Below are 21,064 nucleotides of genomic sequence, written 5' to 3'. Positions count from 1 at the left end.
AGGCGAAAAAACATGCCTAATTGAATTGGAAAACCAGGAAGAAAAAAGAAAAATAATGGAAAAAAAGCACAAGTTAAAAGAAATTAAAGAGTACAAAATATATATCAACGAAGATGCAACCACAAAAGAACGAGAAATACAGAAAACAATTAGAAACATTGCTCAAGAAGAAAGAAATAAAGGAAATGAAGTCAAGATTGGAGTAAAAAAAATATGGGTAAATAACAGCGAATGGAAGTGGAATGACAAAGAAGGCGCAATATGTAAAAAAACATCAAAAAACTAGCAACTAAATGTACTACTGGAATAAAGTTGACGAAACAAGCACAGAACAAGGTTAGCGATAATACGAAAAAAGGAAAAAAGAGGAAAAAAATGATAACGGGACCAAAACACAAGAAAACATTACGAAAAGAACACTTACTTTTGGGAACATGGAATGTAAGAGGCACATATGGAGAAGGCAAACTTAAACACTTAGCGAGAGAAATCGAAAAGTTCCATTTTGACATAGTAGCTTTACAGGAAACGAAACAACTGGGAAATGATATATTAGAAATAGAAGATACAATGTTTTTTAACAGCGGTGGAAAGAATCGAACGTTAGGCACAGGTTTTATGATAAGAAAAGAGCTAAAAGAAGCACTAGTAGAGTTTAAACCAGTATCAGACCGCATATGTAGTATCAGGTTCAAGGGAAAATACCAAAAAATCACTCTCATAAATATTCACGCGCCGTCAGAAGAAAAAGATAATGATGTCAAAGAATGTTTCTACAATGAATTAAACAGAACAATCGAAAATATACCCAGATATGATATGAAAATTATTCTAGGCGACGCAAATGCCAAAATAGGGAAGGAAGAAGTATTTAGACCGACAATAGGAAAGTATAGTAAACACAATGAAACTAATGAGAACGGACAATTCCTGATAGATTTCGCAAGAGAAAAAAATATGATCATAATGAGCACATATTTCGAACGAAAAGAAATACACAAGGAAACTTGGATATCGCCAGATAGAAAGACTAAAAACCAAATAGACCACGTGCTCATCGAAAAAGAAGAACAGCAATGTATAAAGAAGATAAGAACATACAGAGGACCAGACGCCGACTCAGATCATTACATGGTGGGCATCAAAATTAAGCAACTGATACCAGAAAACACAAACAAAATAAAAAAAAGAAATGTATACATAACCCAATTCGATTAGCAACAAAGAAAGAGCAAGAAATATACGAGGAAACAATGGAAAGAGAACTAAAAAAGATACAAATAGAAGAGCAAACTGAGAACAAATGGGAAAACATAAAGCAAATAATGAACAAAGCAGCAAAAGAATGTAACAAACAAGAGAATAAAAAGAGGAAAGACTGGTTCGACATAGAGTGCCAAAAAGAAATAGAAATAAGAAAATCATTAAGGATTGAAATGATCACGAAAGAAACAACAGAGACAAAGAATAGATATAGGGAGCAAAGACAAAAAGTAAAGAGAGTGCTGAGAGAAAAGAAGAGAAAACACATAGAAAATAAGCTAAAAGAAATAGAAGAGAATTACAGAAATAAAAAAATAAAAAACCTATATCAAGGTGCTAGAAATGAAAAAAAAGGTTTCCAACAAAAACCCATATTCGTCAAAAACAAAGCAGGAGATAATAAGCGGGGAAACAGAAATTGCCGAAAGATGGAAAGAGTATTTTGATGAATTACTAAATGGCAATAATAAGTCAAACCAAAGAGAATGCGTGGAAACAGAAGCAAGAATCGAACACTTAGAAGACATAGAAGATAATTCACCCAGCAAAGAACAAATCGAGGAAATCATAAAAAATCTGAAAAACAACAAATCCCCTGGAAGCGATAACATAACAGCAGAGATGATGAAATATGGTGGAAAACTGCTAAATAATTGGATATACAAGATCATAAAGGAGATATGGATAAAAGAACGAATACCCGAAGATTGGAAGGAAGCCATTATTTGCCCATTACACAAAAAAGGAGACAAAACAGAATGCAGTAATTACAGAGGAGTAGCGTTACTAAATACCGTATATAAAATCCTATCAAAATCCATAAAAGATAAGCTAGAAAAAGAAGTTGAAAATATAATAGGCGAATACCAGTGCGGATTTAGACGAGGGAGAAGCACAACGGACCAAGTATTCATAATCAGAGAATTACAAGCAGAAAGCTATGAACACAACTTACCAACGATAGCGCTATTCATCGACTTCCAGCAAGCATACGATAGAATAAAAAGGAAGGAATTAAAAGAGACCCTTGAGGAACTGGGAGTTAGCAGAAAGTTGCGTAGCATGATACATCTTACTTTAGAGAATACAGAAAACAGAGTCAAAGTAAACAATCATGTATCGGACAAATTTATAGTAAACGAAGGATTAAGGCAGGGCGATCCTTTGTCATCATTACTCTTCAATTTATGCCTAGAAAAAATAATGCGAGAAGCGAAAATCAATAGAGAAGGACTCCTATATCATAAAAGACACCAAGTTTTGGCATTTGCGGATGATATAGTGTTGCTGGCAAGAGGAAAAAAAGAGCTACAGGAGATAGTACAGAGAATAGTAAAAGCAGCAAAGAAAATGGGACTTTACATAAATGAAACTAAAACAAAATGTATGCAGTGGACAGATGATCAGTTCAGGGATGGACAAAAGTTTAAAGTAGAAGTAGAAGAAAGATTATCATACGAATTCGAAATGGTAGAAAGATTTACATACCTAGGTACAATAATATCACGCAAACCTAACATTAAAGAAGAAATACAAGCTAGAATAATGGCAGGCAATAGAAGTGTACATGCTCTTAGTGGAATGTTGAAAAGCAAGTTTTTATCAAGAAAGGCAAAAATACAGTTATACAAAACAACTATACAACCAATAGTAACGTACTGCAGTGAGACATGGACAATGACAAAAAATGAACAAAATTTACTGGAGATATGGGAAAGGAAAATCCTGAGGAAGATAGATGGAGGAATAATAAGGGACGGTTTATGGATAAGAAGATCAAATGATGAGTTAAAGAAATTATATAATCAACCTAACATAATAGGAGTTATAAAGGCACAGAGACTAAGATGGCGAGGTCACCTAGAAAGGATGCCGAACACGAGGACTTCAAAAAGGGTAATGAACTACACTATAACTTTAAAAAAGAGAAAAGGAAGACCAAAAAATAGATGGAATCAGGAGGTAGAAAAAGATATGGAAGAAATTGGACTACAAGGCCAGAAAAGAAAAATGAATAACAAGAAGGAATGGAGAAAAATCACATATCGAGCCAGAGAAGATCTCAGTACATAAAGAAAAGCGAAAATGAAGAAAGAACAAACTTTTTAAGCCATGGGCCTCTAAGGCCTTTAGTGCTATTGTATATATATATATATATATATATAAAACTTTTGTTAGAAGATATAGACCTGACAATAACCACCCCCATTAGTACCTCCAATATTCCTCCATGGACCAAAAAGATACCTACTTTCAACACTACATCCAATACATCCAAATTCTTTACACCGACGCCTCAAAAAATGGATAAAATACTGGGTCTGCCTGTACCGAAATCACAACCTTAGCTATACATCGACTCCCAACCATTTGTAGTATTCATACTGCAGAATTATATGGAATCCTTAAAGCTCTTGAAAGGACTCTACCTAATAGCAAATCTCTAGCAATATGCACTGATTCTCTTTCTTTAATTCAGTCCATTACTAACATACACTCTAAATCCAATAGTTAAAAAAATTCAAGTGTCTTTGCTGTAAGTAGATAGCGTGTAAGAGCTTTACCAAAGATGCTTTAATCAATACATGAAATAACAATCTAAGATACCGTGATTTTAATATTTAAATGAAGCTTAATAGAGTTTGATAACATGTATTGAAAAAGTAGTTTATGAGGTCCTAGGTACGAAAAAAAAAGGAATTTAATCAACAAGTGAAAAAGTTAGTAATTGAAAACAAACACGAATAACGCAAGCACTTATAAAATAAGTCAAAGGAAAAAAATACAAACGATTTTAAAGTCAAATATAGAATAATAATCATGGGAAAACTTTTTCAGCCAAACTGAAAATGATTTACAAGAAAGATAAGCTTTGCTTACAAAATATAAAGTGAATAGTGGATGACCTCCACGGTTGTTGATAACTATCCTACATCTGCAAGGTAAACTCATGATCAGATGGTCAATGTCTTGCTGCGGTATTTTGTTCTACTCCATTGAAAGGCCCTTAAACAGTTGCTGTCTTGTATCTAACGCATACATGCTCAATTGGGTTTAAGTCTGGCGTTTGTGTAAGCCATGGTAAAACCTCAACTTCAATATCTTCGAAGAATGTCAGCAATACTCTGGCAGTATGCAGACGCTTATTGTCGTGCATGAATTAAAATTGAGGAAACAAGGTTCGAGAATAATATCGCGGTAGTTTGTTGCATTTAGAAACCGTTCCAGACAAACAAGAATGGTTCTTTCACCAATAGTGATGTCACCCCATACCATTATACTACCGGCTTGCTGTCTGTGAACCACCTGCACGGTGGCCAATCGTTCAGCATTGCCAGATCGTCTCCAAATTCTTGTCCGTCTTTTATCTGGTGCAAATCCAAATTAGGACTCATCTGTGAACAAAGTAGAGGTCCACTCATGTCTAACCCAATTTGTGTGTTATTGTGACCACTGAAGTCGATGAGCGCGTTTTCCTCTGGATACCACAGGCACTCTCGCAGGTCTTCGAGTATTTAAGTCTACTTTATGCAGTCGATTTCTAATAATTTGGTCGCTTACAAACACCTCATGGGTCTCTTGCAGCGTTATTTGTAATTGTGATGCAGTTACATTGTATACATAACCTAATACAACGATCTTCAATCTAGTTGGTTATCCTTATACGACCTCTATGACGTTCAGCAACATCACCAGTTTCTTGACCTCAGCAACCCTGGGACCTCAGCAACGTTTCTTTGGCTTCTGCCAGCTTAAAGCATCCCGATAGCACGCCACTGCGTTTTGAGATTTAAGTAATATCTCTATATTATTGGTAATTACAAAACTAAATAAAAATCCACAAAGACATCGAAAATCCTACACCAATAAAAAAATATTGCTTTTTATCTTAAGACAAAAAACACATATTGAAGTTTTGTTAAATTTTTTATTGCCATTCGTATCAGCAGTACCGTCCAAATTTGTACAATAATCGACAAAATTTAAAGTTATTATTATAGGTGTCCCTAGATTATTTTATTGTGTGTATTTTAAACTTAGAACTACTATTTACAATCTGATATTCGTATTTTCACGAATATTCAACAAAATACCAATATTTTGTTTTAAATTCTTTCACTTAACATGATTCAAAAGCCTCTTCAGCTAAATTCGGTGGCATTATAATATGTTACGTCAGCACTCGTGAATGCTTAACGGTGCTCGAAGCTGATTAAGAACTATGTATAATTGAAAAAGATGGCCGGCCTTTAACGTTCCGATCCTCATCAAATTATAAATCATCATGAAAGTTTAAGTATTTACTCTAATAGTTGGATAACCCACAGAATTAACCTAAATATGTTTAAGTAATCAGGGATATGTAGTGGCAAATTTAGAATGTTATATACAGCGTGTAGAATATCATTAGGTGTGAAAAGCTTCGACAATACGAGGGTAATTTGACATTAAATTAACATCTTCTTCTTCTTCTTCTAATGGCGCTACAACTCTTTGTGAGTCTTGGCCCGCTTAACAATGTTCTTCCATTCTGCCCTGTCGGATACTTTCCTTCGCCACTCCCTGATGTTCATTATTTTAAGATCCCTATATACGTCGTCTATCCATCTTTTACGGGGCCTTCCTCTTGTTCTGTTTCCTTGGGGCTTCCATCTCTGGACTACTTTTACAGCTCGATTATCTGGCATTCTTTCTAAGTGACCAAGCCAGTTTAGTCTTTATGACTACAAATCTAACAATATCTGCGCTCTGCATTAGTTCATCCAGTTCGTGGTTCATTTTAATTTTATACGAACCATCACTGCATTGAGTTGGTCCAAATATCTTCCTTAGTATCTTTCAGCAGTGATTGAGAGGGTCCATGTTTCACATCCATATGTGACCACTGGTCTAATTAGTGTTTTGTAGATTCTAAGCTTAGACTCACGATTCAGTAACTTACTTTTCATTAAGTCTTTGTATGCATAAAAGCACTTATTATCACTAAGAATCCGTACTTGTATTTCTTGACTGATGTTGTTGTTGCCATTTATTATTGAGCCTAAGTAGGGAAAAGTGAGGCATATTTGTAGGTATGGTTGTCTACCTTCAGATTCTCATGTTGATTGTGCACTCCATCTTTTTTGGTTTGCTTTCATTTATGTATAGACCAAACGCAGCAGCTTCTCGTTTCAGTTCTATAACTTTTTCGCTTAATACCCTTTTGTTACGACTAATTGTGGCAACATCATCCGCATATGCGCATATTTGCATTGATCTTGTATTAATACAGCCGTTTATTTCCAGTTTTCTAAAAACAGCTTCTAAATTTAGATTAATATCAAAGTTCTGCGTCATATCTCCATCTATTCTCACCATAGCTTTGGAACCCTCCAGAGTCATTCGTATAATCCACAAGGAAACTAAGTTCCTGTGTTTGGCTGTATACCATATATTAAAAAATTTTGAATAAAATCCTTTGTATAAAAAGGTATATAAAAAACCCAGTTGGGCTATGTTAAATTGGCAAAACGTTTTCGGAATAAGTATTCCATCATCAGTACCCTAAAAGTATTTAACCACTTAATTAAAAAGAATTGAAATAATTTAAGTTTTGACTAAGGTTAGTGTAAAATGTGGTTAATACTTACAAGTTAATACATGGATGTAGCCACTAAATATGGGGTTACAAACCCTTTAAAAATTGCTAATTGAAATTTAGTTTACATAATGTCTGTTTTACAATTTAGATGGTAAAGTTACCGTTGGATTGGTAACATGGCGACATATGACTCTGCAATAAGTTGCAAGTCCTGAGACGGTATGTCTACGAGGACTTCAATAAAGCAACTGATTAAAATGACAATCTTGGCAGGTTATGACGGAAGTTGTGACAGAGCAGTCAGTGTAACTATATGTGTCTATTTAAGACAAAAGCCAACGTTATTTAAAAATTGTGAAAAATTGAAATAAAATAAAATTATAACAGTATCAACCATCAATGTTATTGTTGTAAATTATGTATGTAAGATAAAGTTATGGTGAGAAAATTATGTGATTAAAGTTAGGCAACCAACTATACAGTGTCAAGTGGTGTGATGAAAAGATTCTAATATAAGGCCCTTTATGTTTTAATAACATCTGGTACCTGGAAAATGGAAACTAGACACAGGTGGACAGTTGGGTTCTTGAAAAGTATAGGAATTAATATGTTTGATATGTGAGAATATTATTCAATGAATGGAATAAAACTATTGTAGTATAAGACAGATGTAAAAATTGACTTATAACTCAATTATATTAGGCCCTGTATGTCAAAAAACAGCATTTGGTACCTGGAAAATGTAGAATTTCTTGAGTTGCAAGTTCATAAATGTAATATCTGATTGGGTGTTAACAAACTGAGTGATGTAGTTATATTTTGGGTGTTGACAGGTATCTGAAATGGACAAAAATTGATGGTTGGAAGTGGTTTTATAATGTGCTGGTCATAAAGTACTCAACTTATAACTTGAGAAAAGGCCCTATCTGTTATAAAGCAACACTAGGTACATAAGGAAAATAAAGGATTAAGTTATAAGTTGGTAGGTTGAATGAACTATTGGTCTATATTAAATATATTAGTAAACTGAAATTGTTGTTGGTGGCTCTGTTCAGTTTGAGTAAAGAGGATAAAAAATTAAGGTGTTATTTGAGAGAATTGTGATAAACGGATAGACTACGGAAGGCTGAGGTCCCCAGAGAACCGAAGCCAAACCCTGAGGGAATTGTGTGAAGAAGTAAAATAAGAATTTAATAGTCGGGAAGGGGTGGGGGATGACGGGTGATCTGATCTGAATTTGGAAATGACGAAATAGAGGAATGTAAAGTATTGGTTATAGTGGTTAAGAAATGAAATTTGGTTTGAAAAGTAAAGAGTGTGATAAATGGAGAGTAAAGTGTATTGGAAGAAAAGTTATTAGAATTAACTAAGGAGGATGATAGACTAATAATGAATATGGATTTTTAATTATAGAAGTAAATTGGGAATGTGGGTTAGGAGAATAGTTGGCGATGGAGAGGGAGAAAATCTCGATTGAATGAAACATGGCGATTAACGCAATTTGGGCTTTTTTGTTTTTCTTTAAGAATTTCAAGATCTTCATATAAATCTAATTTGAGGAAATTTTTTTGGGAGATATTGTGGATAAGTGAAACGTCTTCTGGGATATTGAGGGTGTGGTTGTGTTCTTTGAGATGTTGGGAGAAAGTGGAAGTGTTTTCTCTTTTTATGTGCTCTAGAGAGCGTGAAGAAAGAGATCTGCATGTTCTACCTATGTAGGTGGCATTGCAATCTGAACATTTAAGTCTATATACTCCACTCCGGTTCATATAATTGATAGGATCTTTGGAATTAGAAATATGTTGTCCCAGATTGTTGGGTACTTTGAAAGAAACATGGATGTTTTCAACCGAACGTTGGATGAGATTTCGAATATCTCCAGAAAGACTTTCATGATAGAAAGGGAGTGAAACATAGTTGGGTTTGGTGGTAAGGTCTCTGGGGAACGCAGTCTCCCGCAGGGTCTTAAGGCGTTTTTTGTGGATGAATTTGTTAATGATGTTGTGGTCATATCCGTTGTTGACTGCTATTTGTCTGAGTATATTTAGTTCTTTTTTGTAGTTTAAATCTGACAGTGGAATGCTTTCTAGACGATGGATGTAACTATGAAAAGCTGCATGTTTATGTGACATGGGATGGTTGGATGAAAATGGAATTACGTGGTCAGTCTGTGTAGGTTTCCTATAGATACTGAAGTCGAAGTGGTCATTTAATCTGGTGATGGTTAGATCAAGAAAATTAATTGACTTGGAAGATTCTAGTTCCATGGTGAACTTGATATTGGGATGAATTTGGTTGATTTTGGAAAGTAAAAGTTCAGCTGAATTGGAATTACCTGAAATGAAGACTAAACAGTCATCAACATAGCGAAACCAGTGTAATATTTCAGGGTTTTTCATGATCTGTGTGGATTCTAAATGATCCATGAAGACATCAGCTAATAGAGGGGAGAGACAGCTGCCCATGGCTAAGCCATCAGGTTGTCTATAGTAATTATTGTTAAAAACGAAGAAATCTTGATCTAAACAAAGTTGTAAAAGTTGGATAATGTAGGTAGTGGTAGATGAGGTAATGGAGTTGGCTCTTAGAAGTGAATGAACCAGATTAATTGTTTCTAGTTTGGGGACAGAGGTGAATAGATTGCTAACATCAAATGAAAGCATAATGATGTTGGGGTGAAGATTGATGTGTTGTAAATTATTGACTAGATGACTAGTATTTTTGACTGAGAATCGAGGGGTGAAGTTCGTCATATTATTAATTAGATTCAATATAAATTTTGATAGGATGGAAACTGGAGTGTTTATGAAACTAACAACTGGACGAATGGGAATGCCCTCCTTGTGTATCTTAGGTAAACCATACAGTCTGGGTGTCAAAGGGTTACTTGGAATTTTATAATATGGTGCAAAATGTTCAGAGAAAAAGTCTGTGAAATTTTTAATGTTATCTTTTAATTTGTTTATAAACTTTTTAGAGGGGTCTGTTGCAAGTAAAGTGAAGAAATAAAAAACTCTAAAAAGTTTATAAACAAATTAAAAGATAACATTAAAAATTTCACAGACTTTTTCTCTGAACATTTTGCACCATATTATAAAATTCCAAGTAACCCTTTGACACCCAGACTGTATGGTTTACCTAAGATACACAAGGAGGGCATTCCCATTCGTCCAGTTGTTAGTTTCATAAACACTCCAGTTTCCATCCTATCAAAATTTATATTGAATCTAATTAATAATATGACGAACTTCACCCCTCGATTCTCAGTCAAAAATACTAGTCATCTAGTCAATAATTTACAACACATCAATCTTCACCCCAACATCATTATGCTTTCATTTGATGTTAGCAATCTATTCACCTCTGTCCCCAAACTAGAAACAATTAATCTGGTTCATTCACTTCTAAGAGCCAACTCCATTACCTCATCTACCACTACCTACATTATCCAACTTTTACAACTTTGTTTAGATCAAGATTTCTTCGTTTTTAACAATAATTACTATAGACAACCTGATGGCTTAGCCATGGGCAGCTGTCTCTCCCCTCTATTAGCTGATGTCTTCATGGATCATTTAGAATCCACACAGATCATGAAAAACCCTGAAATATTACACTGGTTTCGCTATGTTGATGACTGTTTAGTCTTCATTTCAGGTAATTCCAATTCAGCTGAACTTTTACTTTCCAAAATCAACCAAATTCATCCCAATATCAAGTTCACCATGGAACTAGAATCTTCCAAGTCAATTAATTTTCTTGATCTAACCATCACCAGATTAAATGACCACTTCGACTTCAGTATCTATAGGAAACCTACACAGACTGACCACGTAATTCCATTTTCATCCAACCATCCCATGTCACATAAACATGCAGCTTTTCATAGTTACATCCATCGTCTAGAAAGCATTCCACTGTCAGATTTAAACTACAAAAAAGAACTAAATATACTCAGACAAATAGCAGTCAACAACGGATATGACCACAACATCATTAACAAATTCATCCACAAAAAACGCCTTAAGACCCTGCGGGAGACTGCGTTCCCCAGAGACCTTACCACCAAACCCAACTATGTTTCACTCCCTTTCTATCATGAAAGTCTTTCTGGAGATATTCGAAATCTCATCCAACGTTCGGTTGAAAACATCCATGTTTCTTTCAAAGTACCCAACAATCTGGGACAACATATTTCTAATTCCAAAGATCCTATCAATTATATGAACCGGAGTGGAGTATATAGACTTAAATGTTCAGATTGCAATGCCACCTACATAGGTAGAACATGCAGATCTCTTTCTTCACGCTCTCTAGAGCACATAAAAAGAGAAAACACTTCCACTTTCTCCCAACATCTCAAAGAACACAACCACACCCTCAATATCCCAGAAGACGTTTCACTTATCCACAATATCTCCCAAAAAAATTTCCTCAAATTAGATTTATATGAAGATCTTGAAATTCTTAAAGAAAAACAAAAAAGCCCAAATTGCGTTAATCGCCATGTTTCATTCAATCGAGATTTTCTCCCTCTCCATCGCCAACTATTCTCCTAACCCACATTCCCAATTTACTTCTATAATTAAAAATCCATATTCATTATTAGTCTATCATCCTCCTTAGTTAATTCTAATAACTTTTCTTCCAATACACTTTACTCTCCATTTATCACACTCTTTACTTTTCAAACCAAATTTCATTTCTTAACCACTATAACCAATACTTTACATTCCTCTATTTCGTCATTTCCAAATTCAGATCAGATCACCCGTCATCCCCCACCCCTTCCCGACTATTAAATTCTTATTTTACTTCTTCACACAATTCCCTCAGGGTTTGGCTTCGGTTCTCTGGGGACCTCAGCCTTCCGTAGTCTATCCGTTTATCACAATTCTCTCAAATAACACCTTAATTTTTTATCCTCTTTACTCAAACTGAACAGAGCCACCAACAACAATTTCAGTTTACTAATATATTTAATATAGACCAATAGTTCATTCAACCTACCAACTTATAACTTAATCCTTTATTTTCCTTATGTACCTAGTGTTGCTTTATAACAGATAGGGCCTTTTCTCAAGTTATAAGTTGAGTACTTTATGACCAGCACATTATAAAACCACTTCCAACCATCAATTTTTGTCCATTTCAGATACCTGTCAACACCCAAAATATAACTACATCACTCAGTTTGTTAACACCCAATCAGATATTACATTTATGAACTTGCAACTCAAGAAATTCTACATTTTCCAGGTACCAAATGCTGTTTTTTGACATACAGGGCCTAATATAATTGAGTTATAAGTCAATTTTTACATCTGTCTTATACTACAATAGTTTTATTCCATTCATTGAATAATATTCTCACATATCAAACATATTAATTCCTATACTTTTCAAGAACCCAACTGTCCACCTGTGTCTAGTTTCCATTTTCCAGGTACCAGATGTTATTAAAACATAAAGGGCCTTATATTAGAATCTTTTCATCACACCACTTGACACTGTATAGTTGGTTGCCTAACTTTAATCACATAATTTTCTCACCATAACTTTATCTTACATACATAATTTACAACAATAACATTGATGGTTGATACTGTTATAATTTTATTTTATTTCAATTTTTCACAATTTTTAAATAACGTTGGCTTTTGTCTTAAATAGACACATATAGTTACACTGACTGCTCTGTCACAACTTCCGTCATAACCTGCCAAGATTGTCATTTTAATCAGTTGCTTTATTGAAGTCCTCGTAGACATACCGTCTCAGGACTTGCAACTTATTGCAGAGTCATATGTCGCCATGTTACCAATCCAACGGTAACTTTACCATCTAAATTGTAAAACAGACATTATGTAAACTAAATTTCAATTAGCAATTTTTAAAGGGTTTGTAACCCCATATTTAGTGGCTACATCCATGTATTAACTTGTAAGTATTAACCACATTTTACACTAACCTTAGTCAAAACTTAAATTATTTCAATTCTTTTTAATTAAGTGGTTAAATACTTTTAGGGTACTGATGATGGAATACTTATTCCGAAAACGTTTTGCCAATTTAACATAGCCCAACTGGGTTTTTTATATACCTTTTTATACAAAGGATTTTATTCAAAATCATTCGTATAAGTTTAACCAACTTATTGGGTATCCCTAATATAGATAGTTCCTTTAACATCTTTTGTCGATCTACTCCATCAAACGCCTGTTTGAAATCGATATACAAGTTGTAAACAGGTATGTTATATTCAACAGATTTTTCATGTATACCTCTTAACATATGTATTTGGTCTATAATTGACCTCTTTGGTCTGAAGCCACATTGGTATTCACCAATCATTTCCTCCGAAAACGATTCCAGGCGGCTGTATATAATTCCTGATAATATCTTTTATCTATCTTTGCAGAGTCGTTTGTCTCCCCCTTTGTACATAGGAAGTATGATTCCTACTTTCCAATCTTCTGGGGTGGCTTCTAGTGTCCATATGCGGTCAATTAGTTTATGGATACGCCTCCATAGCGCATGTCACCCATTCTTTATATAAGTTCTGCAGTTATTCCATCTGTGCCAGGTGCTTTGTTATTTTTTAGACGTTTAAAAATTAAACTAACATAAATAAGAGAATTTGAACAATGAAATTTAATTTCAGAAATCAGAGTTTCTGGAAAAGACAAAGGAGTATGGTAACCAAACATACCAGATCTTTTTTGATTTTAATTCGGCTAATGACAGCATAAACAAAATGGTTTTTTACAATGCAATTCAAGAGTTTGTAACACCAAATTACTTAGAACTAATACTGAAGATCTAGAGAGCAAAGTGCATTTTGTCTCGCATAACCGCAATTAATAATGGAGTTATCCAAGGTCACATGAGCTCTTCATCATCATTATTATTCATCCAATCGTGTACACTACTGGCCTAGGTCTCCCTCAGTCTCTTTCAATGTTTTCTCTACTTGGCTGCCTGTAGTCATATTGCCGCTACTCTTTTCACCTCATCGATCTATCTAGTCGGTCACCTTCATTCGTCTTTTATAGTTTGTGGTGCAATTTTTCTATTTTCCACTCTGTTGTAGAGCTAAGTCATTTCCTACTTTATGGTATTCTGATATTTTTTCTACACATCCATACTATTGTAGAAAGTGCGAATTAATGTATATCCGTTTTTCGCCGTATCCATTCTTTTCGTCTTCCAGTTATCTTGTTTTGTTCTTTGCGAGCTTCGTATCATAAAATAAAGTTGTAACTGGCTGGTCATAGCTTACTATAGAAATATACTCCCTGATTTGATCCCTGAAAATTGTACAATTTTATGGACAAAGCCTACAAGAGATCGAAAAATAACAATAAGAATTTAAAATTTACTGAAATTATATAAATCGTCAACATCACAAAATAAACGATAATAAAATACACAATCCATTGCAAAATTTAAATAAATTACAAATTGCATAATAAACCCTTACGAGTTTAAGTTGCTGCATGTGATACCCAAATATATATAAAAAATACTTTAGAAACGTATTGAAATTTCTTAGATATTCGTTAATAAACACTTCCACTGAATAATATGGTCTTTCAAAAAGATAGACTTTCGTCAATTTACGAAACTTAAGGAAAGAAGTTGCAGATTTCAATTGCAAAGGAAAATGGGTGTATAATTTTTTGCCGAATATATATTTTTTGTGAACGGGATCAGTAAATACACATCGAAGGTTGAATTTCTGGTAGAGTAGTCATGATTAGATTTAGCTGGAAAAACATGTAGTGTTTACGAATTAAGCAAACAGTTTCTAGAATATATAAAAAGAGAAGTGTTAAAATCCCGTGATTTTTTAAGCAGCTTCTTCTTCTTCTTCTTCCTTTGTCCTATCCGTTTCGGACGTTGGCTATTAACAAGGCTATTTTGACTTTGTTTACGGCACCTCTGAACAGTTCGGTCGATGTTAGTCCGAACCATTGTCGCAGGTTATGCATCCATAAGTGTCGTCTTCTTCCCGGTCCCCTCCTACTGTCGATTCTTACTTGGACTATTAACTGTAGCAGCCGGTACTTAGTATGCCTCATGACATGTCCGAAGTACTCAAGCTTCCGTTTCTTTACGGTGAAGATTATTTCTTTGCTTTTGCCTATTCTCTGCATTACTTCCACGTTAGTGATGTGGTCTGTCCAGGATATCCGAAGAATACGGCGATATATCCACAGCTCAAAGGATTCTAGTTTCTTCAGGGTGGCTTCCGTTGTGGTCCATGCCTCTGCTCAATAGAACAAGACCGGGAAGACATAACACTTGACCAGTCTTAATTTTAGTTCCATTGAGATTTTGCTTGTGAACCACTTTTTCATATTGTTGAACGCGTTTCGCGCTTTTTCAATTCGTGATCTTATTTCTGTTGACTGGTCCCATTTTGTGTTGACTGTGTTTCCAAGGTATGTGTATGTCTCCACTTGTTCTATTTTTCGGTTGTTTAATGTCAATTGCATCGGAGGTTGTTGTGTTCTGCTGATGAGCATGCATTTAGTTTTGGTTGTATTGAGTTCTAAACCATATTCTGGGCTTGCTGTGTGTATGCTTTGCATGAGTCTTTGAAGCTCGTTGCAGTCATTTGCGATAATAACTGTGTCGTCAGCATATCTAATATTATTGATTACCTCTTCGTTTACTTTGATAACCTCCGAAACTTCTCCCAGTGCTTCTCTGAAGATTTGTTCAGAGTATATATTGAACAGGAGCGGCGAGAGGACGCATCCCTGTCGTACACCCTTTTTAATATCTATCTTCCCACTGTGTAAGTTGCCCATCTTTATCTCAGCACTTTGGTTCCAATAGAGACTGGTTATTATGCGCAGATCCTTGCCATCAATATGCATCTTCCTGAGCATTTCCATGAGTTTATCATGTTTGACCCTGTCAAACGCCTTGGAGAAGTCGATGAAGCACAAGTGGACGTCCTTGTGCATGTCTCTGCATCTTTGAATTAAAAGTTGTAGACTGAAAATCGCCTCTCTTGTGCCCAATGCGCTTCGGAATCCGAACTGTGACTCCGATATATTTGCTTCGCATTTGTTATATATTCTATTGTGTATGATTTTGGTGAAAACTTTGGTAATGTGATTTATCAAGCTTATTAAGCGGTGTTGATCACAGTGTTTTGCACTTGGTGTTTTAGATATGGCTACAAAGGTCGATCGAAACCATTCCTCCGGAATCTCCCCTTTGTCGTAAAAGGTGTTAAAAAGGCCTGTCAGAAAATCGAGGAAGTGGTCATCCGTTTCGCATAGGAGTTTTATGATCTCGCCCTGTATGTTGTCGGGACCTGGTGTTTTGTCGTTTTTTAGCGATGAAATGGCTTTTTCCACTTCAGACCTTAGTATTTCGAGTCCAGTCATGTCGTCATCTTGGTCCAATGTCGCTCTGCGTTTATCGTTAAAAAGTCGTTCTACGTAATCTTTCCATGTGTCAATGAGCTTCAAGTCGTCTGATATAAGGTTACCGTCTGCGTCTATTAGTGTCGGGTGGGGATTATTGGTTTTCTTTTTAGTTGTTAATTCTTTGATCTTTTTGTGCATGTTGTGGTAGTCATATCTTCTGTCGCACTCTTCGATTTCATCGCATTTCTCCTGCAGCCAGCGTTCCTTCGCTTCCTTTATCTTTGTTTTTATATTGTGACTTGTTTCTTGATACTTCACTTGATTTTTGCATTTGTGTCGTCTTCTTTCTTCCATCATATCAAGGATTTCATCCGTCATCCATTCTTTCTTCTTTACGCGCTCCTGTAACAGAAGTGTCTTGTTTGTCATTTCAACAGCTCTTTTTATTTCTTCCCATTTAGCAACTGCGTCTTGTGCGGGTTTACTCAAGTTTCCAATATTTCTTCTTAAGGATTCCTGTACTTGTTGTTTAATGTTGGGATCCTTTAATTTCCTAATGTTTATTTTGGTTTTGTTAGGCTTCCCTTCTATACGTTTTAGTTTGATTCCCAGTTTACCCACCACTGGGTTGTGATCCGATTGAGCGTCAGCCCTGGGATAGGTTTTCACTGATGTGATTGAGTTTCTGAATCTTTCTGGTATGGCAATGAAGTCGATCTGGTTTCTTACATTTGTTTTTTTCGAGTCTGCTGGCGACTTCCAGGTGTAAAGTCTGCGAGGGGGCAGTTTAAAAAAGTATTAGTTATCAATAGTTTTTGTTCCTGACAGAAGCGTATGAGACGTTCCCCTCTCTCGTTTCTAGTTCCTAATCCGTGACCGCCCACAACGTTTGATACCTTACCTCTGCCGACCTTTGCATTGAAGCAGCTTCTGCAATGTGCTATTCTACTAGGGCCAAAAAGCTACCGTATTGCTCTTTATTGTAATTTAAAAATAACATCAGATTGAGCAGCTGTAAGCTGAGCAAGATAAGATTCGAACAAAGAAAAATATGTTATTTTAGCAACAAATTAATCTTTAAGTCACCGCATAGAATCTTTCTGAAAAAATAGTTTCGTAGAAGAATCAGGTGATCTATAAATTCAAAGAATGTATAGATTAAGATTAAGATTCATATCAAAAGTATTTAAGGCATTATCAAAAATCACGTTTAATTTAGACATAGCCATCAGTCATCGCTTAGAATAGTAATAGTTTTTAGATAACATTTATTTACAAATTGTTCCATCTATATGCTTTTGCCCGATATTTTAATATATTGTACAAAACAAATTTTTTCTCAAGATAAAAATCAGAGATACACTAATTTCATAAAGTCCTTACTAACTGGTTTTCGACGTTTTTCTTTTTTATATTACCAACGTAGACGATATAATACACCTGCTAAACAAAGTGATTGTTTCAGATTCCCTGTCGGATTTGTCAACCCTAGCTAGCGACTATTCGTCCTGTCACCAATCAGACGACACCGGCAGGGACGCCAACCAACCTAACCGCAAGAAACGCTCGCGAGCCGCTTTCACACACGCGCAAGTCTTCGAACTCGAACGCAGATTCAGTCAACAGCGATATCTCAGCGGTCCCGAAAGAGCGGATTTGGCGGCGGCCCTCAAGCTGACGGAGACGCAAGTCAAAATTTGGTATCAAAATAGAAGGTAAGAATTTAATATCGATTCTTCTACAATTTACACACACAAATATTTGGGATCACTACTATTTTGTTCCCACCTTCAATTATTAATTGTTGCTTTGTCTGTTTTAGGTACAAAACCAAACGAAAGCAGCTACAGATGCAAGAATCCAGCCTCCTGAACCAAAGCGCGAAGCGTGTAGCTGTAAAAGTACTAGTCAAAGACGATATCCCCGTGTTTCTACAACAGAAGAACCCAGTCTACCAAAAAACAAGTTACTACCCCGACCAAGCAAAGAACGATTTTTTTATGGTTCAGAAATATCCAAAATCCATCCAGGAATCGATGCTGAGCCTGTGTCAACAGTATTCTAGTTCTATACAACTTTTTCCTTATTTTAATTATTACCATCCGTCGTTAGTTGGAAATATGAGCCATCACGAAGAAGAGACGAATGTCGAGAGTAGGGAAGATCTTAATTAGTGGAGGAAAAATCACTTGTGGCACTGAAATAATCACAAAAATATACTTGAGATACACAAAACAATGTTAAATTACAAAGTCCGTTATTTGCTCTCGATAATTGCTCTTAAAAACGTATTTTTTAGTAGTTTCTCTATTATTGTTTTAAAAAACATTTCATCTTCTAGGTATTAGACATAAAATATGTTGCTTATTTCGACATTAATATTCGTTTCATGTTATTGTTTGGGTTTGTAATCTATAATATTTTTATGTAATTATTGTTACATATTTCCTTTAGTCATTATCTAACTTTTACATCTCCATATATAAACAGTCAATTATTTAATTTTCTTTCTTATTTCTTTGTTAATTCTTTATATTCTTATATTTAACTATAAATCATTATTCAACTGAGTCTCTTCCGCTGATCAAAATTTTTTTCCCATTATTGCTACATCCGAATAATCACTTTTTTAGAATATATAATATTATATTAGTTTGAAACAAATATAATGCTTTAAAAAAGAACACTTTTGAAAACTATGCAATTAAAAATTATGCTCAGAATATATGCAAAAAACTTTGAAATTGGCAAAACGTAAGTGGTTAAGATTGCCTGTCACAAATGGACCAAATTATGGATGCTGAGGTAAATGTTAGTATAACAACTAAGAGAATGAGTAATAATTTACTTCAAAAATAATGTAAATATCACAAGATCACCTGTCTCCCTCTCTCTTGTCGTTTTCCCGAGGTTCCCGAGGTTCCCGATTACTGAGGTTCGTGATTTCCAGCTGAATTCTTAATTAAGTCGGACCATCTAGTCGGTGATCGTCCTCATGATCTTTCTCCGGAACGTTTCCAGAAACAATTGATTTCTTCAAACTATCGTCACCTCTGCGGTCCACGTGACCAAAAAATTGCAGAGTACGTTGCAGATGTATTGTGGACAGCCTTTTTTAATCTTGAGTTGGTTTAGAATGGAAAGGTTCATCCTATGAGCTGTCTGAGATATGCGCAGCATTTTTCTCCAGCACCATATCTCAAAAACATCAATTTTTTGGCGCTCGCGTCTGCGAAGAGTCCAAGTCTCTGCCCCGTATAGAAATAATGACAATACAAGGGCATTCACCAGTGTAGTCTTGATATTTTGAGAGATAGATATGTCTTTCCAAACTTTAGTTAGGCGACACATCGTAAGTTTTGATATACCAATACGTCTCAGAACTTCTGCTTCACAGATACCATCGTTAGTTATACTAGACCCGAGATGACACAACTGTCCACTATCTGATATTCCTGTAACATGTTAGTCAGTTGAATAGTGTGGAATCTGTCGACCACCATTATTTTTGTCTTAGCTTTATTGCTTTCCAGACCAACTTTATTGCTTTCGTACTCAACTCTTCGCAGGAGATTAAATATTTCTTTCTCATTTGCTGCTATAAGTGTAGTGTCATCAGCAAATCTTAAATTGGAGATTTTCCTCTCCACTGTTACTCTATTAGCCCATCCCTCTAAAGCTATCCTCATGATATATTCACCATACATGTTGAATAATTCAGGTGACAACACGCATCCTTGTCTAACACCCCCCCTCGGACTGAATTGGTATGAGAACTTCTGATATAGTCGTACTGTGGCTGTATTGGACCGGTACAGATTTTTAATAAGTGTTACCAGGTGCATTGGTGTGCCCATTTCTATTAAAATGGATCACACATTTATCCAGCTTACACAATCAAATGCCTTTTGGTATTCAACGAAGCATATAATCACAGGTACTTGAAATTCTCTAGACTCTCTAGATTTTCTGCCGGTAACTCGTTATGTTTTTTTTTTTTCACTCACATAAAAGTGTAGGTGACAATGAAAACATTTATATAATGTGAGGATGCAAGGGAATTACCACTCGATGTTGTTAGCACGTAAATTACCTCGCATCTAGTGACCAAAGGACGTAACAGTTAACTACTAAGTGAAGGTTTGACATTCTTAGATCTGAACTGGCTATTCAATATTTTCTATCAGCAATTGATTACTTAATTTGTTTTTAAGTTTTGTTACTCATTCTCCTGCAGCATTTTGCAACACCACAGTGCAAGAAATATCACGTCATCAATGTCACCGATTAGAAGTTTGACAAGCAAAATTGGCGCGTGATTCTAAATTGACGTCGATATTTGAACTTTTACTTTCTTTGTATGCTTTCGATAGCATTTTTTACACATATTGATAGATTATACAAAAAAATCGTCTTCCTGCGTGATTTATCCTTGAATATCAAAATAATTTCAGTATTATAACGGCAATTTTTAAGTGTTGTTAGTCTATGCAAGTGGCACGGCTACAAAATTGACAGATAGATTTGGATAGATTTGAAATAGAAAAATAAAAAAGTTAATAAGGGGGGATAACTTATTCCAACGCGCGGTATGTTGACAGATGGTAAAGTAAAAGCAGGAAAATCTTTCCCTATTTAATTTAACCTTGAATTATAAATTAATTTTAACATTGCAGCACTTTTTAAAATTTTCGTTTTTACATAACCAATATGACTGACCTACAAGTTTTATAGATATATTATATTACTATTTTATTGGGAATAAGTCATAATAAGTCTATTGACGTTTCAATTTCCACTTCGGAAAACTTTCTCAAAATACAAACATTAA

The 21,064-nt window shown here is 35.1% G+C and overlaps 1 protein-coding gene across 1 annotated transcript in view; it reads left to right on the top strand.

Annotated features, from left to right (window-relative positions):
* Positions 1-19,106, top strand: part of LOC140440976 (uncharacterized) — a 34,321-nt gene extending 15,215 nt beyond the window's left edge. The window contains exons 2-3 of the mRNA XM_072531337.1: positions 17,699-17,948; positions 18,056-19,106. Coding sequence (XP_072387438.1) covers positions 17,699-17,948; positions 18,056-18,407 — 602 coding nt within the window. The 3' untranslated portion in view covers positions 18,408-19,106. The remainder of the gene's footprint in view (positions 1-17,698; positions 17,949-18,055) is intronic.
* Positions 19,107-21,064: the final 1,958 nt, after the last annotated feature.

This window comes from Diabrotica undecimpunctata, chromosome 5, assembly GCF_040954645.1.
Source record: "Diabrotica undecimpunctata isolate CICGRU chromosome 5, icDiaUnde3, whole genome shotgun sequence".
In the NCBI taxonomy this organism is placed as follows: domain Eukaryota; kingdom Metazoa; phylum Arthropoda; class Insecta; order Coleoptera; family Chrysomelidae; genus Diabrotica; species Diabrotica undecimpunctata.
Note: the sequence above shows the minus strand (reverse complement) of the source record. Positions and strands in the feature narration are given on the sequence as shown.